Source organism: Aptenodytes patagonicus, chromosome 1, assembly GCF_965638725.1.
Source record: "Aptenodytes patagonicus chromosome 1, bAptPat1.pri.cur, whole genome shotgun sequence".
NCBI classification, from domain to species: domain Eukaryota; kingdom Metazoa; phylum Chordata; class Aves; order Sphenisciformes; family Spheniscidae; genus Aptenodytes; species Aptenodytes patagonicus.
The window spans coordinates 41,103,436-41,130,401 of NC_134949.1; the positions used below are offsets into that span (position 1 = coordinate 41,103,436).

At 40.9% G+C, this 26,966-nt stretch overlaps 1 protein-coding gene across 1 annotated transcript; it reads left to right on the plus strand.

The window, feature by feature from the left end:
- The first annotated feature begins 5,252 nt into the window (after positions 1 to 5,252).
- Positions 5,253 to 22,863, plus strand: RAB21 (RAB21, member RAS oncogene family). The gene is made up of 7 exons (XM_076333007.1): positions 5,253 to 5,405; positions 9,970 to 10,029; positions 10,211 to 10,318; positions 11,849 to 11,912; positions 12,734 to 12,788; positions 13,219 to 13,307; positions 14,216 to 22,863. The coding sequence occupies exons 1-7, from the start codon at positions 5,259 to 5,261 to the stop codon at positions 14,353 to 14,355; spliced, it is 663 nt and encodes a 220-aa protein (XP_076189122.1). The 5' UTR covers positions 5,253 to 5,258; the 3' UTR covers positions 14,356 to 22,863.
- Positions 22,864 to 26,966: the final 4,103 nt, after the last annotated feature.

The following is a 26,966-nucleotide window of genomic DNA, read 5'->3' on the forward strand; positions in this document are numbered from 1 at the left end:
TTCAAGATAATGGCCAAATTTTCCAAAACCGAGGCACCTGGAGAAAAATTTTAGGTATGAATATGAGAGCAAGATCTTAAAAGAGAGAGGGGGGACAACGAGGATAAAGTTTTACTTCCTCCTCATTCTTAGCCCAGACCATCATTCCCTCTCCTTTTCTTCTTTTCCTAGGGAGTGGCAGAATTGCAATAAATTAATAAAGCATTTACCCAACTGCTTCTTTTGAGTCCTTCCTTTTTTCTTTTTTTTTTTCCCCTCAGATCTCCAGCGTCTTTCTCTGAGCTTGCTCTGAGCATGCTGATGCATCTCTGCATCATTCTGCCCTGCCCTCAGTTTCGCTCATGCTTTCACCCAGGTGTTCCTTTACTAAAGGGCTTGAGGGATGTTCATTCCAGGGCGAGCAGGAGAAGAAGAAACACAGAACAGCATATTTAGAGCCTGAACAGAGCCTTTGCTCCTGCAAGTGATTAACACCAAGAGCAGGGGGTGGATGAACGGTGGAGCAGCATGCTGCTTGCTGTTCTCAGCACGCATCTAGGATGCTGCTTGTCAGTGAGGGGATCTGTCAGATTCACATGGGGATGGCATTCGGCATTGCCATATGTGTCGCCGTGTATGTGTGAAAAAGATAATGCAAAGTGGCAAAGGATTCAGAACTGCTTATCCCGAGGGGGAATGACATTTACAGACAATTCCTCTTCAACATGGAGAACTGAACTTTTAAAAAATAATCATCTTTTTCGTTACAAGAAAAAATAAGTTGTCCCTTGCTGGCATTGTTTCTTAGCTAGAAATCAGATTCTATGTTTTACTTGTTTCTACAAATTAGAAACAAATTCCATGCTGCACAAAGCCTCCAAGCACATTACTGAACCTGTGAAGTACATCCCATGGGTGCACGGAGGCTCTCAGCAATGCGTGAGTGGGTAAAACATGTTCTGAAAAGTCCCTCTGGGTCAAGGTTCTTTCTGAATTATTTGTTCTTTTCTCTTCAGGTTCATATGCTTTGCTCTTACTCTTTATTCTTCATCTTCAGAACCTGAACAGTCATCTTTCTTTTTGAAGCAGACCACACCTTTTTACTACATTGACATTTCTTAACATGTGCTTACTAAATTATAATTTAAGCAACCCAAAGTACTGATGTCACCCTAGATAAATATACCTACTGTATTTTTGATGGATAGGTTGATGTTACCTGTGATTGCCATTTGGTAGAACAGTGTTACTGTCTCTCCACCTAGACAGGATGTTTGTATCAGTCATGTTAGAAGCACAAATACACACATTTCATCCTGAGCGTCTCTCCTGCCAGTACTGAGACTATATTACTAACTTCATTTTAAATAGGTTTTTTTTGTTGCTGTTGTTTTTTTTTCCCTGTTCTGATTTCTTGCTTTTATGGGCATCTATACAGTTTCAAGGAGCCATTGGATCCTATAAAACTGTACACTATCTGGCTGAGATTTCGTACTATCTTTCTTTTCCAAGTAAATCTGATAAAATCAGAGCATTTTACTGCAACTATGACAAATTATGCTCAGAAATATTCTCCAAGGGAAAAAATGCAAATATAAGACTGACGTTATCTGAAAAACAACTGCCACCTTTATAATTTACAGGAAACTCATAATTATCCCAGAAATCCGTTGTGTGTTGTCAATGGCATGGGAGGTGTTCATGCTTGTTGTAGGTTTGACGAACTAGAGTATCTGCTCTGTACAGCTACTACATGCGCTTAAATTTACACTGGAATTAAGACATGTAGTATTTTTATAAGGAGATCCAATAATGCAAGCCAAAAGAAGCACATGATTTTCACTTTCAGAGATGACACCACGTGTGAAGTAAAAGGTGGGAGTAAAGTCTTACCAAGAACGATAAAAGGTAATGGCAATGGACACAATGGTGCAATTTGTTTTGGTATAGGAACAACATACAGGGTATTGTAGTTTCTTTGTGAAAGAGGAAATATGTCTGAAAAGGCATTTTTCATGCAGATATAATCAGCAACATAGTTAAAACAGAAGGTCCGTAAAAGTATTTTTAGGAATCTGTGTAAAAAGGGGAAGCATACCAAATTAAATGAAAAAGAGGCATTCTCTTCTCAAATAGGCGGAAATAAACTAAACACTTCCCAAATTAAATTAACACTATTAAAATAAAGTAACTTGATAACTATCACTGATAGTTAAATCTGCAGATTTTAGTAAGTCATGTGCATCAGATTACAGTGAAATGTGACACTTTACGTAGCTCTGACAGAATTTTCTGTTCTCAGCCAGATTGGCCTTTTAATTTCATCTGGTACTGGTGGCTGAAGTCTTGGAATCATAGAATCATAGAATCATTGAGGTCGGAAAAGACCTCTAAGATCATCGAGTCCAACCATCGACCCAACACCACCATGCCCACTAAACCATGTCCCTAAGTGCCTCATCTACTCGTCTTTTAAATACCTCCAGGGATGGTGACTCAACTGCTTCCCTGGGCAGCCTGTTCCAATGTTTAACCACTCTTTCAGTAAAGAAATTTTTCCTCACGTCCAATCTAAACCTCCCCTGGTGCAACTTGAGGCCATAAAGGTGTAGGTACAGGACTTCTCACACAAGAAAATCCATAATCACAGGTTCCAGATGAGAGAGAGGAAAACAGAAAGGATGGAATACAGTAGTTACTTGCAGCAGCCTACCGCCAGTGAGAAGATGCATCTTCTGACTGCACCACAGCAAAGGATTCTCGGAGAAATAGTCTGCCAGAATTGAGCTTCAGTTGGTGTTTTACACTTTGCTGTGCCCTCTGTTAGAAAAACAATGCTCAGTTTCACTGCCAGGCGCATTCAGCACATGGACTTCATACAGGGTGTCTCTCCTGTAGCCCTCTCCAAAGCTTCAGCTCTCTTTCTCACTGGAAGATAGCCTCTATTTCCATCACAGTGTTCAGTACAATAATGCACTTGATTTAAGATTGATGAAAAATCACCCATGCAGAAAGTACCCTTTTAGCCAACAAGATATAACTGATACATGGATCATTTCTATTCAAAGGAGAACTAAAAAGCACAGATCAGGTGTATTCTTCAGTATAATCCTGTGTATTTATAAAGAATGTACATAGAACCTGCTTTTGTTGAAAACAGTAAAAAGCTACAAGAACAGGAAGGTTTTCAAGACAGCCTTCCACACAGCCCTGTGCCTCAGCAGATGCATTTGCCACCAGTTACCCAGGAAAGCCTCAACCTGCTGGGCCCTGCAAGCAGCTTGCGCTCGTGAGCACTGATCTCCACTGCCTCTGACAACCTTAATCCAAACCCGATCTTGCCTCCCCCTTCTGTTCAGCCTGAAAGAATAACTAACATGCCAGTCAGTTTTACTGCCTGTACACAGAAGGCATGATTGACAGAAGCCAGCATCACTTTCCAGCAAGACAGTATTTTTATAGTAACTTGCTGAAACTGCTTTTGTGCTAATAAAACTGGGAATTTAAAGAAAAGATACTCCTTAAGATTGTGTCTGCATTGATTTTTTACCTTGTCCCATTTCCTTTATTTACATCTGATAAAATAAAAAGGTTTACTCTATTTACCTCTGGAGAAAATAAAAACAATCTATTTTGTATGTGAATGTAATGCTGTTCAAGGAACGAGGCTTCTTGCTTCAAGAAATTTGATCTTTGTTCTCCTGGATGCACTCTCTGTTCTTTCCTCTATTCTTTCACACGCAGCAAAGCATTAATAGTATCCGACAGAGAAAAAGGAAATTGCACTATGATGCCTTTTCACAAGCACTGTTTTTCTTGCCACTAAATGATCACTAGAGAGATGTTACGCTCCAGTAGTTTGGTTTGTGAGGATTGCTTTTAATTAAGGAATGATACGCAGTTATACAAGGCAGTTATCTAGTTAAGTGTATGAAACACTACCAGACCCCTACAATCAAGGAACTCGACAGAAGAACGTTTTTCCTGTGCCTTTTTCATCGCCTGCTCTCGCATGTCTGTTTTAAAGCATTTTGTTACGGACTGTTTTTTTGCAAACATTTAGATACTCATGTAACTCGGTTCACATGGACAGGGCCACTGAAGCTGGAACAAAGCCCGTGCTTGTCATGTTTATCATCTGTCTGTTAGAGGCTTTGGCCTCCTGCTCACAGGGAGATGCTCGGTAGATACATTTGCTGCATTTGAAAGCCTTATTACGACATTTAAAAGCAAATTCATATGCGTGTATAAATCTTGCGTGGGTTTCCATCTCGACCGACGGTTTATTTCCAGATATGGCAAAGCTGTTTGTTACCCTCCGGGGGCCCGGAGCGTCACCCCCCTCAGCGGTCTGTCTCATCGCTCCCCCTCATTACGTGTTTTAGGGACAGGCGGGTATTTTTAGAAACTGCGCGGGGACAGACCTGAGGAGGAGCTCCCTCCCGCCCCACGGCCGACCTCCGCAGGCAGCTGCCTTCGCCCCAGCCGCCGCTCCGGCTGCCCTTTACGGGCAATGGAAAAATCCAGCCGCTGCCGGGAGGCGATTCACCCGCTCTCCCCCGGCCGCGCAGGCCGGCCTGCTCCTCAGTGAGGAGGTCGCCTCCCGCAGGGCCGGGCCCGGGCCGCCGGCGCCCGCAGAGCCGCCGGCAGGCACGCCGTCGGGCACATACGCTTACTCACACCGCTGCTCCCGCGCCCGTGCAGGCACCCACGCAGGAGCGAGCCCAGCCCAGGCCAGCCCGCCCGGCCCAGGCCGCCGCCCCGCCAGGCCCAGAGCAGCGGCCTGAGGAGGAAAGGCCGCCCCCGCCCCCACCCGGCTCCGGCGCGGGCCCCGCCCCCGCTCCGGCAGACTCCGCCCCTCCCCGCTCACCGCGCCCCTCTCCGCTTACCGCCCCCCTCCCTTCCGCGGCTCTTGGGCGGGGCCTCTCGCCGCCGCGGCGTCCACCCCTCCCATTGGCAGTGGGGGGTGCGCGTGACCGAGCGGCGCGTGACGTAGGAGGAAGAAGACGCCATTAGGGGGAACGGGGCCGTCTGCCGTGGGGAACGTTGTGGCTCTCGGCGTCCCTCCCCTCGCCCTCATCCCCGGGGCCTCGGCGGCGCTTTCCCCTCTCGCTCCCGCCTCGCGGGTTCCCATCCCGGTTGGGCGGAGGGGAGGGGGGGGTGGCGGCGGCGGCGGCGGTGGCGGTGGTGGCGGTGGTGGTGGTGGTGCCCCGCGGCCGCGGTGCGGGCCGTTGATGTGAGGCGGCGGCGGCCCGGCTCGGCTCGGCGGCGGGGCGCGGATGGCGGCGGGGGCCGGCGCGGCGGCCGGGGGCCGCAGCTTCTCCTTCAAGGTGGTGCTGCTCGGGGAGGGCTGCGTGGGGAAAACCTCCCTGGTGCTGCGCTACTGCGAGAACAAGTTCAACGACAAGCACATCACCACCCTGCAGGTGCGGGCCGGGCCGGGGGCGGGCGGGGAGCCCCTGCCCGGAGCTACCGGGCCAGGGCGAGGTGGGGGGGAGGTCCGCTGCTCTTCTCCCCTTCCCTTGCGCACCTCCTAGGATTGCTGGCCGGTGCCAGCCCGCCCCTGCGTCGCCCTGTGGCGCTTACCGGCCTGCCCCTTCCGCCCTGGGGCTTATGGAGTGTTGCTCCGCAAACCCGCACTAGGGTTTCGGTGCTTGCCGTCTTCTTCACTGCTTAACGGTGGCCGGAGTGACCACTGCCGCTCTCTAAATGGTGGCTGTCCCCCGCCGAGTTTGCTGGAAGCTAATTTTCTGGTTCTTTTTACGTCTCAGACTTAAGCTTTCAGTACTGAAAGGCCTCGTTTCTATTCTGAATGCTAACTGTTTGTATTTTCCAGTTATGTATATCAATGTATTTGAATCTTGGGAAGTATGATTTGAAAGTAATGTTATTGTAATCATTGGTAGTGGACTGGTGACTAAGTGTTTCATATGTGCTGCGTTTCTCTTAATTATAGTCGTCTTCATGTTCTCAAATCCTAACACTTGAACTACCCGAATACTACTTAAAGAGAACAGCTTGCACAAAATGGTTTGTGAGATTAAGGCTTATGACTTAATAACAGGAAAGATTCTTAAGGCTTGCTTGTCATGTTATCTCACTGAATTTTGGCCCGATTCTCAGTAGTGCTGTCTGCTAACTTACAAAGAACTAAAAAGTGATGTTCCACTTATGAAATATGACAGGGTGTCTGCTTGAAAGAAATGTTTTTTCATTACCTACTAGCGCTGAATGGCATGCATGCCATGGTACAAAATGAAATGCTTATATTGTACATGGTCTCAGAAAACATGTTTAGACTGTATGTTGTGGGTTGTATGTTAAGTCTTTTGGGATGTCTCTGCTTAACCTTTTTATTTGCAGTTAAGCCAGTTGCACAGCATCTTTCCTAGCAGTTGTGAGCATGTACATAAAAGTGTGGGTTTACCACTGTAATGTATACTGCTCTTAATACTTTTTTTTTTTGTAAATAAAGAAACAAACCCTGCCACCACGTGGGCCACTGGTGGGTTTTGAACTACTTTTGAGATTGTGAAGTACAGAACTAGTAGTAGGTGATGCCAAAAAAGAGCCTTAGGGTAGTTGTGCGCTATTCCTGCGTGTTTAGGGGAAAATTCTTGTGGCTTGGGTATCTCAGAAGTATTTAATAGTGAAACTTTCCTTTAAAACCAAAGAAACACTAGAGATGCACTAGAAGCAATACAGTGAATGTTTTATAAGCAGATACTGTTGCTCTGTTTTTCCTATAAAGAGCTAAAAAGAACGTGTGTTAAACTTCATTATCCTCTGTTAACACTCTGCTGTTGGATGAATCTATTGGTAGGTTTACTAGGCATGGTGTGGTATTTATGGCAAGCTGATTGTAGCTCTGATTGCCATAGAGGTAACCGATATTTGCTATGCTACAGAAATGACTAGTAGCTTGTAGGTGTCAGAGCTGCAGCTGAAGTGTAGCATTGAGCAAACAATCATTTAAAGTGCATCAAAATGATCATGTATAGCTGAATTCTCATATCCCATGAAGAAAGAGTAGAGCTGAGTAGTTTGTCATGTGATGCAGCTTGGTAGTTTTTTTGTTAATTATGTTCTTTAAATCTGTAGTGGAAAACCTAAGTTTAGAAGCAAAAAGTGAGTTGGAATACAGACTGGTCACAATTGTCATAAAATGGACCTTTTAAAGGCTCCAAAATGTTGACAGGAAAATGTGTCTAGATACTATGGCTTGAGAGCTTTCGGTTTTGGCTGTCTGGAGGGGTGTGTGTGTGCTTGTAGAGGAGTGGAAGCACGTGCTCACACTCAATGTTGAGATTTTTTCTCCACTGTGATTAGGTTTCTGGTTGCTACCTGTATCTTTTAACGGACTGCACTGTTTTTCAACTCATTTGCTTTTCTGTTCTAGGCCTCCTTAGCCACATATACATCTTATTGATTGTAAAATACAGTGTCAGTTGCTGTTGAATCTTCATGTACATCATGTGCACTTGTGAAGTATTATCTTTATTACTCTTGTTTTCCTACACCTTACAGTTCTAGAAGAAAGTTTTAGTAAGTTCTTTCACTAGCAAATTAAAACATCCCTTAAAAATAAGTTAACAAGAAACTAGGATATCTGATTAAGCAATGAAGGGACATTTTTGCAAAACATCTTTTTTTTTTTAAGATTAAAGGTTTAATCTGATAAAGTGGCTTTGTTTCATGGCATCAGTTCAAAGTATTGCACCAAATTACTTTTGTTCCAATAAAGCCAAAATTAGATAATGCTTAGCTCCTGATTCAGCAAAGGAGCCACACTGATGAATCGTATGAAAAGATCACTAGATACTGAGATAAGAGGCTCTCCATCTGCAGTAATCTCTGACTTACAAAAAGAAAGTACTGTTTAGTGCTTTATTCCAATATATTGCAACAAAAAGGGTGGTGAGACTGTAGCCTTCTGGAAACTTTTTTTAGTGATGTTGGCTGGCGCTTCCTGCAGGGTGAGCTCAGTGATGGGGGAGAGCACAGGAAGTCTTTAAATTGGTCAGTGTGAATCTTTTATCTAATGTATATTTATGCTTTCCTATCTGAATTCTAACACTTGAGTATTAGTCTATTGTGAAGTTAACCTGTGTACACCCAAACAGAAGAGTTTCTTTTGTGCTAGTAACAGAAGGCTTTTAGTGAAAGGGAGCTGTTTCTCTTCTCTCCATGTGCCCCTTCCCTAAGTGCTAGCTAGAGGGGAAATGGTGAACTGGAACTTCCTTTGAGGTTAGGAGGCTGCTGAGATGTGTTGCTGTAGTTAAGTTAGCTTCAAGTCATGTACTTAAGATACTGATGACCTGCAAATTGAAATTAGGGTAGCTGCTGATTCACATAAGAAAACATTTATCTAGAACAATGTGAAAAAGCTGATGCAGGAAAGGTAGGGCTTTTTGCAAGCAATGAATACAATCTGTAACCTGTTGTCAGACCTCGGGGGACAGTTAGACTTGGTTCCCATTGATTGAAATATTGAGGTCAGTGCTCTCATCTTGATAAAATAATTCTAAGCTATAAATTGATATCAAGTGAACTGTGCTGGGATTACGCCAATAATAAACCTACTGTCAAACTGTTTTAAAAAAAATCGGGTAGACACTTTCTGTTAGTTAATTGCTCGAGACAAATACAACTTTTGTGTACTAGTCTCTCAAATGTGTGGAGGACTGCAAAATATCCAACCCAAGAGAGCCGCTGATGTGGTGCTAATCATGCTATACAGATCCTGATTGCTTTGCTGGACTTGCATAACCTGGAAAAGCTGTCTTGGCTGTCTAAGATAGCTGGGGGGTGGAGGGGGGAAAGACAATGCAAGGAGGTTCAGTGCTATGTGCAGTGTTCATATGCCTGGCTTGCCTCTGTTGAAGATGAAGCAGTCAAGGGGCAGGTGACATACACCTGCCTCTTAGTCAGTGACTTTCAAGAGAATCTTTTCCAGCTGGGTCTTCCTTGTGTTCTGCTCAGGCCCCTTTATCAGCTCCTAACAGGACCTGATGGACATGTAAAACTGAGCTATTAAAAGAAAGAAAATATTTTCTACAGACATATAAAGAGAATGGAATTTTAGCTCTTATAATTGCATTATCCTTTTCTTCTAAGTGTATAAGTATTCTTCAGACCACTTATAAGACACTAGAGTCAAAATACCAAAATTAGTAGCTTATTTCAAAGAGCTGTTTGAGATTACTTATCTTTGAATTAACTGTGAACTTCAATTAACTTAAAATGTTTTCAGAAGATAATGTAGTAGAATTCTTAGAGCAGCTTGTATGCTTATTCTGAGGCTTTTCTCATCCTGCCACTTGGTTTCCTTTTGTGTGTTAGCTGAGAAGCATATCACTGAGCTTTCAGGAACAGTGTCTGGAGGGGGGAAAAAAAAAAAACAAAACAAAAAACCCCCAAACAAACCACACCACTGCTTCAAAAAAGCCCCCAAAAACAGATGGGGAGAGTTATGGGCTCACGTAGCAAAAAAAGGGGAAAAGATACAGATAAGGAAACTTGCAAAATAGTGTTCTGAGACTTTTAGTGATAAACTATTTTATTTTGTTCTAGTGGCTCACTAATAGTGAACTACTTTGCCTGATTCCTGCAAATCAAAGATCCTGTTAGGCTGGCTCCTACCCAAACTTCATGTACTCTTGTGAAATGCTTCGAGTTCAGCTTAGACTTACCAGTATTGTGAATTCAGACTCTTTCCACACAACTCTTATCCTTCCCAAATCATTCAAAACAGCAGCAAAAAGATGTAGTAAATGATTGGCTTAAGCCAGATTTATTTAGAATAGACTCCTGGCAAACTGTAGTGAAATGACTAACTGGCTTAGTATTGACTCAGCCTTCTGGCTTAAAGAGTATTTTGATCCAGAAATCTGTCTTCTATTGATTCAGATGTTTTTATTAGTAAATTAATCTGAAGTCAAATGAGACATTTGTGTGTAAAACTTAACTCTAATCTGTTTTGCTTTCCAGGCATCTTTTCTTACAAAGAAGCTAAATATTGGTGGGAAAAGAGTAAACCTTGCAATATGGGTATGTTTACTTTCCTATTTTCCCTCCCCTACCTAAATAAAATATTTTCCCCAAAAATTACTTAGGTTTACTAGAACTCAAATGTTAGGCACTTCTTAATAAAGTAAAATTTCAAAGTATTTGGAGTTTCTTGAAGTATTGTTTGCTTTGTCTTAAATGCTAACAAGTGTATTAAATGCAGGATACAGCTGGTCAAGAAAGATTTCATGCATTGGGGCCGATCTACTACAGGGATTCTAATGGCGCTATTCTAGTATATGATATAACAGATGAAGACTCTTTTCAAAAGGTACTGGACAGATTTTTACCTCTGAGATGTAAACTGATTGAAAGATAGTCTGATGTGAGTGTGTAAATGGGAATCTTCTGTTTTCAGCAATACATATTACATCTGCAAATTTAGACCATATAATGGAAGTATATGCCTTATTAGTATTCTTTTGAAGGCTAACTTTTTCAGTCTACTGAAGTTCTAGCAGGGTTATTCAAAGAACACCAGAGAATTAGATGTGTGAGTTACCTGTGACAGGCTATAAACATAAACCAGTACTGTTGTTACAGTATCCAATACTGATCTCTACTGTATAAACCAAATTACTAAAAGGTATTAAGTGACGTGACCTTTCACAGATCCGAGAACTCTGAAATTGCAATACATGGTAGTGGAAACATTACTTTCTCAGTGATAATAGATATTTGGACTTCAGATCCTCATCAAAACCTGAAATTTGATGGCTAATTATTTTACAGCGGTATTAGTTGAGCGGGGGGGGTTTTTTCCAACCCTGTGTCAAATCAGTGCTATCACTCTATAGGATGTTCTAGCTGAAAACTGGTGACACTCTTTCCTAAGTGAGTTTGTCTCCGATTAGCTTGTGGCAAAACCAGTAAGACTTCTGTGTAGAGGAGTAAGGAATTGTGGTTGTATGGGCAAGGCTTGGGTTAGCAGTGATAGAAGTAGTATAAGGGTATAGTTCCACAACAGCTTAAGTAATTTAAATAGTCTGATGCAGGGCAAGTAAAGCACTCGTGCTGGCAGTTAAACTCTTGCCCCTCCTCTGCAGAATTGTGAAGGCTTGTGAGTACTACTCCAACTTGTGCCTTTTCATGCTGAGCCCTACTTACTAAAATTCTGTGATAGTAAAACACTTAAATTCTCAGAAAGAAGAAGGAAGGTTAATTTGCAGATGTTATTGCATAACTACCTTTGTATCATGTATCCTAACTATTTTTAGGTTCTTGAAGTGATTGCCTCTCTTCACAACTTAAATTCCCTTAAAATAGCAGTCCCTAAGTCAATGCAGTGATCATACAACTTCAAAGCATGACAACAGAATTAATAACAGATACCTTACCATCAGCTGACTCGACACTCTTGTCCCATCTGTTCTCTCAGGAAACAAACATCTGTTATTATCTAACCTGAACAACTCAGTTCAGGTACCTCTACCTTTAAAGTACCATTTGTGATCTGTCAGTAAGTGCCTGTTGATAAAAGATCTCATGCCTGACCTAAAGTGGCCAATGCAGTGAACTTGTTCTTTGGAGTGAGGCTAACACAAGTGTGGTGAGTTATATTTCTGGAGTAATTGAACCATTTTATCTAAGTCATTTGCTCTTAATTTCAACTGCAAACTAAAACCTGCTGAACAAGAGCCATGCGTAGCTCTCTAAAGAATATCTTGTCCATCTATGTTGCTCTCAACATGTTTGTTTCAAGTCTAGAGTAAGCAGTTAATGAAGGAAATGGGTTAGTTCTGCAGTGCCGAAGCTAGTAGTGTATCAAGTGAAAATAAACTTACCTCTGTTCTTTTTGCAGGTAAAAAACTGGGTTAAGGAATTAAGAAAAATGTTGGGAAATGAAATCTGTTTATGTATAGTAGGTAAGTCGTCTTTAACATGTGATTCTAATGACTGAATCAGAAGTGTTTCTTTTGATCAATAGCATCTTCCAAACACTGCTTTGACAGCTTGTACATGTGAAGAGGTAAAGCTTATGTTAATTTTACATTTAAAATTCAGTTGGAGCTAGTTCCAGTAGATCACATTGAGGAAAATAAGAGTTAGTTTCAAAAAAAACAAGCTGTTTAATGATATACCATGTCAGAAGTGCATCGTACAGACACCTGCAGACTGTAGTTTAACAAAGAGATAAACCTCAAATGTGTATTATCTTTCTTGCAAGTACTCAAATGTCATGTTTTTTACTGTTCTCAGTGGCATAGACTGGATGCTTGTCTGTTTTCTTAATCAAGTGCTTGGGGGGTGGAATGAGTCTTAAAGCTTGGATATTTCAATGCAAGCAATGCTACAAATGCTGGGTTTAGATTTAAAATCGGATCTAGTGATTAAAACACTTTCATGAGGATAGATGTATGGATATTCTACAAAAACTACCTCTGCAGCACAGATAAGCTGCTAATAAACCACAAAAGAAAAGCAGAAGGCTGAGTCGGTGGCTTATATGGAGGTATTTAGCTATCCTTATCTACAGAAGTAGAACTTCACCTTCGTTGCCTGTAAATGCTTGAGTGAAAGGGGATTCTTAAATCATATCATTGTGCTCCAAATTGAGACCTGTGTAAGAGTTGGTCTTTACTGGGACAGCTTGTAAGAAAATGATGGGGTATGATGATTACATGACTGCTTTCCTTTGGATAATTTTGGAGTACAAAGACTTGAAAGATTAACTTGTTTCCAACAGGTAACAAAATAGACTTGGAAAAAGAGAGACATGTTTCAGTGCAAGAAGCAGAAACGTAAGTCACACCAATTATTAATAGAAACAGTCATTGCAGAATTATGCTGGAGTAATAAACTTGTGATGCTGTTAACAACTGGCAGGCATAAACCAGCAGTGCCTAGCTGGCTGCTGTGTTAACGTGTTCTGTTAGTATCTGAGTTCTGGAATGTCCTTACTGACCAAAGTGTAACTTGGAGTTGTACATGATTAAAGTCAACATTTGCAGTTTAAATGCACTTCTAGACATTAGATTTTCTTTAACAGTGTTTTTCATTCATCATGACAGTTTTAACCACATAATTCCCTTTTTACATTGACTCAGCATGTGTAGATTAACTCCAAACTCAGAATAAAACCTCTTGTGATCATCTTTTTGCTTTATGTAAAGTGGCTTAGAAAGATTGAGTCCTTTAGTACAATGAAGTTCTGTATTTGCACTCCTACAGGTATGCTGAATCTGTTGGAGCAAAACATTATCATACTTCAGCTAAACAGAACAAAGGAATTGAAGAACTGTTTCTTGACCTTTGTAAAAGTAGGTATTATCTAGTCTGTTGGTAAAGAGCTCATTCACAAAATGCTCAAGGCTTCAGAATGCTTAGAACCATATAGAAAAGCCTTAATGTAAACTCTTACTAAGAACTGACTTCATCTGAGTCTACTTCAAGCCACTTGCATATTGTAACAGCTATGGAAGCTTGATGTATGGATGCTTACAATATTGCAAATTCATGCTGTACTCCAAAAATGTCTTGTCATTTGTTGGAGCACTGACTGCTGTTTCACTCAGCATGCATAAATAGTAACCTCAAATCAAACTTCATGTGACTGGTCTCACTGTTGCCTGCTTCAAGCCCTTTGTTCCAACTTCTTTCAAAACTCTTCTCAAACGATGTAAATAACAAATCATAAACTTGAAGTTGTAATGATGCAGATTTTACACAGCAGTCTAAGCAAATGGTAAAGATCACGGAATGTAGGATAAAAATGTTGCAACACAGGGAAGTTGTCCTATTCATTGTGTTTTTATGATACAAGGATTTAAGCAAAACTTCACCTGTGTGTCTGAAGAGTAGGTTGGGGTTTTTTTTGGGGGGGTGAGGTGGTATGTGTGGTGTATGGGGTTTCTTGTTTGTTTTCTCTTTTGACAGAATGTTCTTCATATGGGTGGGTAAGTCTAGCTTTTGAAGTCACTAACTCCAGAACATTTGAGCATCTGAGGTCTCCCTTAGTCAATAGGAGCTGCTGGATTTTTGGTGCTTTGGGAAGATTTAAGTATGTTCTCACAGCTATGCCATGTGATACCCGAGTACTTACTTGTGTGTAATAAATAGGAGAACCAGTCTTGCTGAACTTTGTGCATGTAACTCAAATAGATTAAGATCTCAAAGTCTTGTGTAAAAATGCAGTGGAATCTAATCTAATACATTTCTTCCTTTACAGGAATGATAGAAACTGCTCAAGTGGATGAAAGAGCAAGAGGCAATGGTTCCAGTCAGTCAGGAATAGCAAGGCGAGGTGTACAGATCATTGATGATGAGCCACAAGTACAGAGCAGTGGAGGGTGCTGTTCTTCTGGATAATTATAAAACTGTGCATCACTGCCCTCTCAATATGAAGACTGCCATATTCCAAGTCACGCATTCTTTACCAATGGAGTAATAGAATTAACAGTATTTAAAAATAATCACATGTAACACTGCAGAGACCTTAAGTGCTAAACTAGTGGCGTCTGTGACCAGAGAATTGGCATTTTCTACCGTGGTTAACAAAGCAATTACCAATGGCCTTTTTACATATTTTTCTTTAATGAGGAATAATATGCATGTAGAAAAGACCTACTTAAAGGCTTCATTTATATTCTTTTAAATCAGATCATTATTTAATAACTTATATACATTGTTGTTGGAATGGTATATGTTTTTGCAGCTCTTTGTATTTTGTGGTAGGTTGAATTGTATCACTTCTAAAATGCAAATTGATTTTTTTTAAATTAGCAGATATCTGAAGTAATATTTTTGCAGGGCCTCCACAAGCCTATAACTGTCAACTACTTTGATATATTCTGTTCATCCTGTATGCCAAGCTGGTAAAATACATTGTAAATTACATTAAATATTTTATCTGCTTTTACAATTGCAGGTGCAGAAATATGTACATCAGTCTTGTCAGTGGTTGTGAAGTGAATAAGTCAGTGAAAGATGCAAGCTTTTCACGTGTACTGTTGAATTGCTCATTCTATTCCCCCTACCTGAAAACAGCTTTTTTTTGCTACATTCATAGCTACAGCATTTATTTAAGCCTTTTCTGGCAAGCAGCAGTATTTAGACTATCCCTTTAGTGGGAAGAGAATGCTTCCTTAGACTGCTGTTTAACATCGAGGTGTTTGACTCCCAGCTAAAACAGTTAGCGCATGCATATATCTTGCCTCTGCAGTTACTTTGGCCTCTCAGAATATCCCCAGAAAGTCAAAGCAACTTTAGCCCTCATCTATCTGGTATCCAGTAAACCAGATGCATGGGAAACTCTTAAGCTGCATTAATACATTTGTGTCCCAAGACAGCGTTATAAACTATTAATGACATAATTTTTTTCCCTGTATTGTAGGGCTTGAGTGAACAAATGAATTGGCATTAACTAGAACTGCTTCTGATTTGGAGGGATTAAATGGAAGATATGAAACTTGTCAGATGTAATTGTAACTTTGGGAATATTAGACAGAACTTACTCCTGACTTGCTCTTTCTCTTGTAAAGCGTTTTGAAGCCCACTTAAGTTTTGGGAGGAGGGTTTTCAGAAAAAGTGTATAAACTATTATTGCTATAAAGGAACACAAATGGTGGTAGCTGAAACTTCAAAATGTTTTGTGCTTTGACTTTTTTACTTAAGTTGTCATGCTTGGAAAAACAGTAAAGGTGATGTCTATGACAAAATAGAATATTCCTTGGCCTTCCTTTTTCTGAAGGGTAGACTTAGTGTTGCATATGAATGCATTGAATGGTGTGGGTATGTTCCGATGCGCAAAAGGAGTAGTAGGAACTAATCAGTCTGTGTAAGAGAAGTGTGCTGTCTTCAATCTGATTTTTATTTTCTCTGAAATAGATGGCTTTGATACAGACTGGTCCTGGTGCATTTTTTCCCCCTTCTGCCTAAACTGTGGTGTAGATACTTTCTCTTAAGCTACCGTTGCTGTGTTCTTCTGACATGATTGTATGTATGATGGACAAAGGTGATCTGTTCATGCTAGTGAATATAAGGTTTCTTGGTTGCACAGCGCTTTGGTATGAATCTAAAATTCATGATTATATGTGTGTATATATAGCAACACCATTAAGTTAACATTCTCATACTATATTTAACTTAACAGTGAGCCTTGCCAAAGCTGAAAAACAGGTCAGTTTGATCTAAAACCAGTACCTTCAAATCCATACAGTTAAATGAAAGTCAGTCTTGTAAGTGATACAATATTGATATGAGGAGTGAAATTGGCAAGACTCTGTGTTGGAGACTGGAATCTCCTCATAATAGGAGTTCCAGTTTTTTTAATTCAAATTTCATTTTTTGCAGAGATGGAAAAAACAAACAACCCAACCTCAACTAGACTTGATAAGCAGATGAGTCATGAGGGCTTACCTACACCAGAGCATACGTGTTCTCTCCAGAGCAGAGCTTTTTCCACTTTGTTGAAGTGGACAGATGCAATTTTGGTCTGGAAATTAATACTAGTGTTTACCCAAGAGAATGTTACATTTGACTACTTTGAAGTAAAAGCGGTGTGTAGAATATATCTTTTTGCCTGCGCTAAAGAGTTTTTCTTTAGTGTATTCTGTGGTAGGGGCATTCTGTGTGACTTCTGTCAATTACAAAACTAACAAAGCCATGTTGACAGTAACTCTTAAGTCTCTTGCAAAACTAAAACTATTACTACTGAGAACTTAAGTGGGGGGTAAGGAAGCTTAGTTTTGTATGATTAAAAAGGTTCTGGTTGCTATTAGAAAATTTTTTTTTTTAAATAAATTCTCAGAAGTTACTTCTCTTAAGCTACAGCCTGAAAACTAGTCTCTGGAAACCTTCCTGTTTAAGCTGCAGTTTGGTTGGACTTTATTTATGGAACTTAAAACCTGTGCTTAGCAGGGTATCATTATATTACCTTACAAAAGAAGTATAGCTTCATGAAGTCAGGGAAGTTGGTTTCCAAGACAAGTAAAAATGTTATGGGTTGTTTAGACTGATTAACAAAAGACTTCAGTTATTCATTGTCAGCGGACAAAATACAACAGTTCCAGGAAAAAGCAACTTTATTGAAGATACCTAGAGTGTTCTTTGCATTGAATATATAGGAAAGCACAGATAGCTTGGTTTTCAATATTTGAGCAGGATCTTATGCAAGTAACCTGGTATTACTACTGTGTGGCTTGGTTTTCAAGGGTCTTAGATTCCAGCAAATGCATCTAGATTGCCTGGTTTGTATGTCTTAAGGAAAACTGTTTTCTTGTTGCTAACTTCTGTTGCTGAAAACAAGTAAGCTAGTTTTCATTCTTCTGAGAAGAGTGCAAGAGAACAACTACGTCTGTCTTTAGAAAGTACCTCTATTGTGGGATGCATAGAACCAGCCAGACACCTGCTACAGCATGTAAGTCAACATTGAGCACACTTCCTCAGTGTAAATCTTGGCAAAGGTTACTTGTATGCTATAATAAAAAAGGTCTAACTTACTACAAATACCTTTCTAAAACAACATTTAAGTACTTGCTTACAGTCTTGCTGCTGCTGCTATGAAAATTTATCACTTGCTGAAATAAAATCTAGCAAACTAAAGTCCAAACACTTTAATGCAGCAGTATGTATCTGTTAGGAGTTATTTACGGACACTGCCTTATTGCACTTGGACTATAGTTCAGAAATTATAAAAGACCAGATAGACTGATTCAGGTAAGGACACTAATAAATTCAGATGTGTAGTACTTGGAGATGAGTGTAACTAGCTGTAAAGATTGGGGTGATGACTTCATCTGGCTTGCAGTGATCTCGCATATGGTTCCAAGATAGGGACATCCAAAGTCCAGATGAACTGAATCGGCTGGTCTCTTGAAGCAGTCAAGTAATTAAGTGTTGCCTTGATTACATGCTTTTCTTCAGTGTTTGCACATTGTGGACAAGCATTCTTGCTTACTACCACATTAAAAAGTATCCCTTAGCCCTTTTTATCCTGCCACTTTTGTTGTTCTAGGTGTTTAACTTGCATCTCTGCCTACAGCTCTTGAAGAACCTAGTAATTCAATTTCTACTTCAGATTCCAAGCCAGATGAAAAAAGCTTTGCAAAAGGGTATGAGGTCATGGAAGGTGGTTGGAGCTCAAATGGAGTTCCCTGAAAATGTTGGATGCTGTCAGAAAAAACAGTTTAAAGAAGGCAAGAGGAATGGGAGTCCTGCTTGAGGACAAATGGAGGTCAGGAATCTCAACAAGCTGAAAGCAGTTAAGTGGTATGAATGATAGAGTATGGGAATAAGAGTTGGAGCCAGCCACCTCTGTTTTCTGCTTTTTGTGGAAGGAAAAGGAGAAGTAGAAAGAAAAAGGCAAGCAGGAAAAACTGAAGATGCTGGGAGTGAGGTGCGGAGTTAACCACTGCTTGGTGGAGTTGCTAGTGTGTCTTCTCAGCAATGGTAGTTGCCTAATGCAAGACTTAGAAGATTACTTCCTAGGTTGTTTTCCTAGGTTGTTTTTTCCTTCTGTGAAATACCATTTTTGCTTCACTAAAGAGAATACAACTAACTTTGAACAGGCTTTCAGACACAATACTAACCTACTAAAAGCTTGATTAGAATATGCTAATTTATGAGCTATTTACAATTAACTGACTTCGTTAATCTTAATTTGCATCAAAGCTTAGGATATTTTTCCTGACAAGTCAGGAAATATATTTTGCAGTGAGGATAACTTTTCCTACAGTTGTGTCAAGGAGTTGCAGATGAAGACCAAGATCCTTGGCACCAGTTGCTGCACAAGCTCAACAAAGACAGACCTAAAACTAGCTCTCTTTTAACTGTGCTGAGCACTGTTGCTCATGCTACTCTTTGGGGGATTCTGCTCAACGCCAGGATTTTTCCTCTGTTTAGGACAAACCTGTGCATCTCAGTGATGTAGCTGTCTACTGAATTAAGCCTTTTTCTATAATAATAACAACGTGTACTCTTGCATTTTTGGAGCTGTCATTGGCCACTGTATTGAGCAGAATGAGATGGATAAATGGTTTTGAGAGTTGTGGAGAATCTGGAATGTTTCTTGTCTTGAGATGTCTTGAAAAGTGAGAATCTATGAAATTGTCACCATTATGACAAAGGTATTTATTCTGTCCAAGATAACTGAAAATATTTTGGCTTGGAGGAAGTCTTACTGTAACCTGATGAAAATGATAAATTGCTCTACTTCCAAAATGAATACTTCAAGCTGATCTCTTTTGATTCTTAATTTTTTTTCTAAGACTTAAGTTTACCAAACTTGGCCAAAACATTCAATTGATTGGCATGTTCTACAGCCCTAAAATAATGTCTGTGACTGTAGGGAGGAGCTGTGTACTCATTCATATTCCACTGGATAGTTTGGAGCTTTGATTGTATTTATTCAGTACCAGGATGTTGAAAGATAGACTGCAAAAATAATTGTTTCCATCTATTTCCACTGCTCTGTGCACCCAGGCAAGCAGCATGACCTGATGCAGCTGCAGAGTGAATGTGGAAGAGAGGGACAGAAGCCCTCTTTTCTGCTTGTTGGCTGCACTGATCCTTGTTGTTAATGAATTACTACTACAGGAAACTTTCCCTGCTGGAGATCCCCCTGTACAAGAAAAGAAACGTTGTCCGCTTGCTTCTCTAGCTCTTCTCAACAGTGATAGGTACTACAGCAGTAATACCCAGTTCCTTTCAGTTTGAGAACATTGTTTTTTGTCAAGAGGAGCTTTTCTTACTTCTTGACAAGTCATTTTTTCCCAGTGTATCTAGTCTCACTGATCTCTTGCAAGGGGTTTTAATACTTCATTGTAGGTCACCTAGAAGCAATGCAATTTGAAAGTATGACAACAAAAGATGATGAGTAGCAGTATTGCAACAATCTTCCCCAGCAATTGGTCATATCCTGCCTCCAAACCAGTGAAGAGAGAAAATTGGAAGTTTAATGGTGAATTCTTGCTGCCTCGGGTACCTGACTCCTGATTCTTGGATACTGGAAGTAACCTTGAAGAAATCAAAGTCAAGAGGATTGGAGAGAGCAAGGACTACTTTATCATCTGTTGCCAAGTAGTTGAGATCCTGTGATGGATCCAAACTCATGTAACATCTCTTTTGAGCTGTTGAAACTGTTAAACTGCAGACCCTTCTTCAAGTTAACCATTGCTCCATTCTGAAAGGTCAACGAATTTGGGACTCACAGTGGAAGAGAACGAGTGGTTTCTTTTTTTCAGAACAGGAAACAAGAAACTGCCTAATCAGGCTTTTCTTAGCGAAGGGAGAAGAGGAAAGCACTTGATACCTGAAGATTTAAGTGCTGTCAGTGCTATTTGATAATACAGGCATTATAATGATTGTCTTACTGGATTTTTCTCATCAGATAAGCTCATTGAGCTTATCAGGCTCAATCAAATAGTATACTTTTCTTTGAACCCAGAGAAGATGTTAGCAGGGCAAAAGCCAACACTGAAGAGGACACAGCATTTATAATACCAGGTAACTTGACATTGTCAAATGCTGTAGGAATATTTTATTTGGCATTTGTGGATAAAAGAAATTTTGAAAAAACATATTAAAAAACAGTATCTAGCAGAGGCTTCACAAACCTTAACTTTCCCAGTCCATTGCTGCAGCTGGAGTTCTTAAATACATCTTAAGAGTACTTTATATACCAGTGCACTTGCATGAAGATAGTTCTGTGACAAATTAATTCCAAATGATCAATCAACTAAAGAAAGAAGAACTTCTTTAGCATGACTGCTATTCTATCAGTGCCTAATACTAAAAGTGAAAATGCATGTAAGTGGAAATGGATCAATAGAAAGGGGAAAAATGTATACTGAAAATCAATACAAGAAAACAGCTGGAAACTCTTGTTACTGTCATATCTGAAAATTGTTATATCTTACATTTATTAAGTCAGAGAATTTGAAATTTGATGAACAGCCTGTAATAAAGTGGCCCTGAAAATTACTGGAGGCTGGTGGCAGTGGCCTGGCTTACGAAGAGATTTGGTAAAAACTGAGACTGCAGCGTTTTTTTGTTACAAATACAGTAACAAATTTCTGAACCCATCTGAGTATGATGTGATGAAAGGTGGCTTTAAGATGCCAAACCAGGCTCAGCGAGGTTGCTCTATGTTATGCTAGCGCATACCCCAGACTGTAGCATGAGCCAGCACCCATCAAAATGCAGCTTTGATTCTCAAAACTGGTCTTGGGCAGCCCAGAACAGTTCATGAGGAAGAAGCTGTTGCTGTTGAACCACGTTTGCCAGTTTAATGATAGCCCTGAGCACACTGCCTGTATGCTAAGGGAGCAGCAAAACCAAGTTAAACGTGCAACCAAGGCTCAAGAATGGGAATTGTCCACCAATTATGTGTTTGTATCCTACTGGTGTCCTACCTGCACAATAAATGTACACGCTTTCCTAGCGAAAATTGCTGTTCAGCTGATCCTGTGGACTTGAACTGGATGGACATTGTGAGTGAAAACAGCAAGCAACAGGAAAAGCAGGGCAAGATAAGGGGAGTTTGCACAGTTTCTGCTTTGGCTGTTCTTAGCCCTTTCACTTACTTGCACTTTTAAAAAATCAATAGCTATATCGTACTATCTTTGTGTCAGAAAGTGTATTTTCTATTTGATGAGAATTTTTTGGTCAAGAAAGAAAAATCTTAAGAGCTTTTTCGAGTAAATGTAGTTCCTTCACAGATTCAGTCTTTCCAAAGTCTGTCAGCATCTCATTAAATGGGGCTATATTAAATAGTGAAGAGCAAGTGTGCTGCCTGTAGTTACATGATGCAATTGGAGTCCTATGGTGAATGTTTCAAATAGCAAGAGGCAGCAGAGCATCCAATGCACCTCTGATTGCCAGTCTACTTTCCCATTGTTTTGTGACATAGAGTAATTGCAAAACAATCCTCAGCCGTAAGATGTGCCCATTCTGGTTAGAGAAGTTGGTTTGAGGCTTAAAATGACACTAAACTGTACTTTGATTGGAGACCTCAAGGAAATCTTGACCATCCTTGCAGTATGTGAATACTGCAGTGCTTGGCACCATGGGACACTGATTCTTTTTCAGGGACTTAGGGATTTCAGCTTGTATGGGAAATGGAGTGATCTCTGAAGTGGACTATGATGGCAAGTTGAGAGAAGGAAGTATTGTGTTAGTAACATAGACCCATCCTTAGCATTGCTTTTTGAATGGCTGGGATGAAATACAGCATTGACTACCCCCACCCTAAAACAATTGTTCTATTAGTTTCCTGCTCTTTCCAGGAAATGTTGCCTGTTGGCGGTGTTGTAATGCCTATGTAGAAGTGATGGGGTTACTTGTCTTTGTTTTCTGCATTCCAAACTCTGGCAATACTAGTCTGTGCCAATTAGCAAACAACAGATCAGTTTCTGTTTAGTCATCACTCTTGGATAGCTTCCAACTAGTCTCTCTGGAGGCTGATGAAATCATGCATCTCTCCTTGCATGACAAATGCAGAGCATTTCCTGTTGGTGTCTGCTCGGCTGCTTTTATATTTAAAAAATAAGTTTCTTGTCCCACTGAGAGAACAAAGCTATTGTAAACTTGTGATCAGTTGTACCAACTGTAATGTTTTCTTATGACAAATCTTGTATGTTTTGGGTTGTTTCATATTCTGGAATTCCATTAATACTTGATATGCATAGATAAAAAATACCAGGTTCACAAACAGGAACTCACAGCTGTGGTTATGGATATACAAAATGTGACCTAGTGCAAATACTTGAAGAAAGCTCATCATCCAGTGTACTGCCTTCATGTCTTGTTACATCTCCATGCCTTTACAATCTAAATACAAATAAATGCTGCTGGGGAATGGGATTTCCTTCCTTTTAATTTCAGTCTGTGTGTACTTAATTTCTTTGTCCCTACCCTTGTCTAACCTTGTGGCAGAAGGCAGCCAAGCGTGGAACATTACTGTACCTGCATTAAGGTTTTTTTATGTTTTCTTAGAGGAACAGGTTAGAAAGGCTATCATATCTTCATTTCTCAGGTTTGACATTGAGGTAGAGACAATTAGTGAGTAGAGAAGATCCCCTGGTCCAAGGGGCTACATCGTTGCTGGTAAATAAATTAGGCCAGGGTGCATAAGGAGCTGTGGCCTTGAGAGCAACTGGCACAGTACAGCTTTCGTCCAGGTGGCTAAGTCCTCTTCTGCCCTTTGAGTCATGTTTACGTGCTGCCTGCTTGAAGTGGCTGTGCTGTTCCCCACACTGCATCTAGGTATTAGTCTGAGAAACCTTAAATTGCATGGCTGTAGTTATAGAAAAGAGCACACTAATGATTAAACAGCCAGGCTGACTAGGTCAGTACCCCAGGCTTACACGTTGACTTGAATGGATGCAGCCAGAGTCTGATCTCCCTCCTGCTCTCCTAATTGTGGAGTAGGATAGGAGGATTCTTTTTTTTTTTTTACATTTTCCTCTCGTATGTGGAAAACGAGAGCACGTGACAGCTAAATCCTGGGATATCTCCTTTATTGTCTATAATATAATTCACTCTGAGGACTGGTACCTCTTAGAATATGAGGAACTCAAGAGAAGCCTGGTCTGCAGCTTCCTCCTGGGTGGTTCTGCTGTCCAGGACAGCACCCCATTTACTGTCTGCTCGTGATCTGTGACAAACTGGAGTAGCCTGGAAAAATTGTGGGTTGTATATGTCAAAGCAAGGCTTAGAATATATCAATTTCCTGTGAGCAGAAAAAAAGGTCAAAGGGAAAGATTATTTCTGGCACTGTTTACCTTTGTTTCTCTGCTGTTTTCTCTGGGGTTTTTGTTTGTACAAATTAAGCCTGTGATGGAAGGACTTGACAGAATCCGCACTTGTCTTGCGTGGGTCAGGTTTTCATGTGGTTGAGCATGTGGGTGGCTGACACTTCTGAATACAGGAATGGATCTTGGAACTCTGCTGAAATAGCTGAGTGAACAACAATAGCAGCTGCTGCAGCTCTTGGCATAGCGATAATAGCTATGCTTGCAGCTGTGACAGCAACAGAAACCACAGGAAAGCCAGGAACACTTTCTGGTTGCACACTCGGTGCTGGCTGGGGTGCTGTGACTACCTTTATGGGGCAGAAGATGCTTTATTAGAACAGATGGCTACTTAAAATCCAATGAAGAGTGAGCCACCAGGCTGAAGATACCCTCCTTAGATTCCCATCTGTGTAGTGTGCGAAGGGTTGGACTTTAACATAGAGCTATAGACTGCCCCATTATTTTCTTAACGGGCTTATGGAAAAGGGAGAGGAACGTGCCAGCACTATGTCAGCCTGTGGAACTTGGTGTTGTGCATCATTCGGGTTTGTAAACTGAAATAACGTAACGCACTATTACAGGCTGGGGACCGACTGGCTGGAAAGCAGCTTTGCAGAGAAGGACCGGAGTGTCGTGCTGCACAACAAGTTGGCTATGAGCCAGCAAAGAAGGCCAGCGGCATCCTGGGCTGCATCAGGAAGAGCATTGCCAGCAGGCTGAGGGAGGTGATCCTTCCCCTCAGCCCTGGTGAGAGGCTTCCCGAGTGCTGGGTCTAGTGCTGGGCTCCCCAGTACAACAGAGACATGGACGTCCCGGAGTGAGGCCTGTGAAGGGCTATCAAAGGTAGAGACTGGACCATCTGTCATATGAAGAGTGGCTGATAGAGCTGGGACTGTTCAGTCTCGAGAAGGCGCAGGGGATCTTGTCAACGTTTAAAAATACATTATGTGAGGGAGTGAAGAAGGTGGAGCTGGACTCTTTCAGTGGTGTCCAGTGAAAGGACAAGATGAAACGGACATGTTGAAGTACAAGAAATGCCATTTAAGTATAAGAAAAATCTTTTTTACTCTAAGGGTGGCCAAACACTGGAATAGGTTGCCCCAGAAGGTTGTGGTGTCTCTATCCTTGGAGATACTCAAAGCCTAACTGGACAAGGCCCGGAACAATCTGATCTGTTCTGCTCTGCAATCTGATTTGCAGTCTGCTCTGGGCAGGAGGGTTGGACTAGATGATCTCTAACGGTCCCTGCCAACCTCAACCTTTCTGTGATCCTGTGATATTGCAACCTGATAGCAAAGAGTCATTTTGCTCTCCATTTTGAATAATGATATGCTTATTGTTATGCAATGATAGTTTGCAAAAGAACAAGGGAGAAGGGCCCAAGAGGGGTGTCTGGTAGATTGGGCAACTAGCTAGTAAGTAGTCATATATCTCGTGGAGTAAATTGTTCTGTGGGACTGAGAGCTCTCTGAAACGCTCCTGCCTTCTTGACAGTGAGGCAAGCGGTGACTGGGACACTGAGAGCAGTGTGGTAGGACAGGAGACCCAGGAAGAGTCCTGTGGGACCCGTCGATCATTCACCAAAGCAACTTGGAGCAGAAACTCCTTTTCTATGTTTGGTGGAAGGAGAAGGGAGCTGCATTGAACACATCTCCCTCAAAGGAAAGTAAAGTCTCAATGCTAAGCCTGAGAAGTCTCAAGCTTAACTTTAAGGCACCTCTGAGAGAAGACTTCTCTGGGAAACAAAAAGAACAAGCCTGGTGGTTGTGAGAGAACTATCATTTAGTGAGGATTAATTTCAAACTCTAGGGGTGCAATTCAGTGGGACTGATACCAAGCTGTCATTGGTAGTAATACCAATGTCATTGGGAGTAATGGATGATTCCCAAGGATTGGAGTGGTCCTAAGGCCAGATGAGAAACAAATGCATTGAATTTTAATGCTTTAAATAGATGACAAGTTGAAGATTAGTCCCTTGCCCTGTATGAATGGCACTCTTCCAATGACTTCACACGCATACTCTGGTATCATATAGTCCAGTGATGTTTTCCAACAAAGTTTTATTAACTTTGGAAATGTAAGCTTTAACTTATGTCCAGCAGTAATACAAATGGGATTTATCTTTTAATTCTTTACTTAGTTGACAGCTCCTTCAGGTAATGCTGTGCTGCTCCCTGTTCTGGTTGCACAATAGGAGTGAAAGCTGTTCAGTTTGGGCTTGTTTCACGGCCTTTGAAGGCCACCTTTTCCTCTGTTATGGTGCTTCTTGGGAAATTCCCGAGAATCAAAGATTTAAAATATCTTTAAATAAAGATAAATATGTTTCTAACCATTCTTCCATTGGCATACAATGTTTCTCTGTAAAGCTGTTTTTCAGAATTACTTGTATGTTGCTTTTGCCGTGTACCTGTATATTTGCAAAATGATGGCTCCATCTGCACGTACATTTTAAACTCTATATTTGAAGACTGAAGCAGCTTCTTTTCTTCATTCTAATCTCTTCCCTTCGAACTGCACGTTGAGTAGGGCTGGGCACAATTCTAGATCCAAAGATCAGGAATGTTTTAAAGATAGGGTTTTAGTCAGGTCATTGTTTTTCCATGTTTTTTCTCAAGGCTTATCCAGAACTCCATGATACTTCTATAAGCATTCAGGCTCCATTGAGCCTCAGGCATGTTCAAGTATTTACTGGTCAATGGTTTTTTAAAATTGTACCTTTCTTATACCTCTTGTCTTCTCCAAGTCTAGTCTCCAAAGTCCTAGCTGCTGCTTTCCTTAGGGAATAATGGAAAATAGTTATGTCTCTTTGGTCAGATTTTGAGCTACAACTCCCCAGTACAAACACTGATTACCTTAGCACAGGTCTGGCAACAATAACCAGTCCTAACAAATTAAATAACCTTTATCTAGATTAAAATGTTTAAGAAAATCAGTCTAGAAATAATTCACCATTTCCTGGATATTTTCACAGCTCCATCTCTTTCAAAAATTTATTCTGAGTTTCTCTCTGTTAGCCTGTCCCCTGCTAAGTGATCCTTTTCTCCCATCCTTCTTGTGAAGAGCACTTTTGCCGTTATTTACAGTCGTAGTTCCATGTCTGGCAAAGCGACTCTGATTTTGTGTATAGATACATAAACCCATTGTGTTAAACCCCTTCTCCCCTCACAAGGGGTGTACAGTAGCTGT

Bases quoted from the DNA above. Each gene is read 5' to 3' on its own strand.
- RAB21 (XM_076333007.1), top strand. From the start codon at position 5,259: ATGGCGGCGGGGGCCGGCGCGGCGGCCGGGGGCCGCAGCTTCTCCTTC. The intron at 11,913-12,733 runs GTAAGTCGTCTT...TGTTTCCAACAG, and splicing joins AATCTGTTTATGTATAGTAG to GTAACAAAATAGACTTGGAA. The intron at 12,789-13,218 runs GTAAGTCACACC...GCACTCCTACAG, and splicing joins TCAGTGCAAGAAGCAGAAAC to GTATGCTGAATCTGTTGGAG.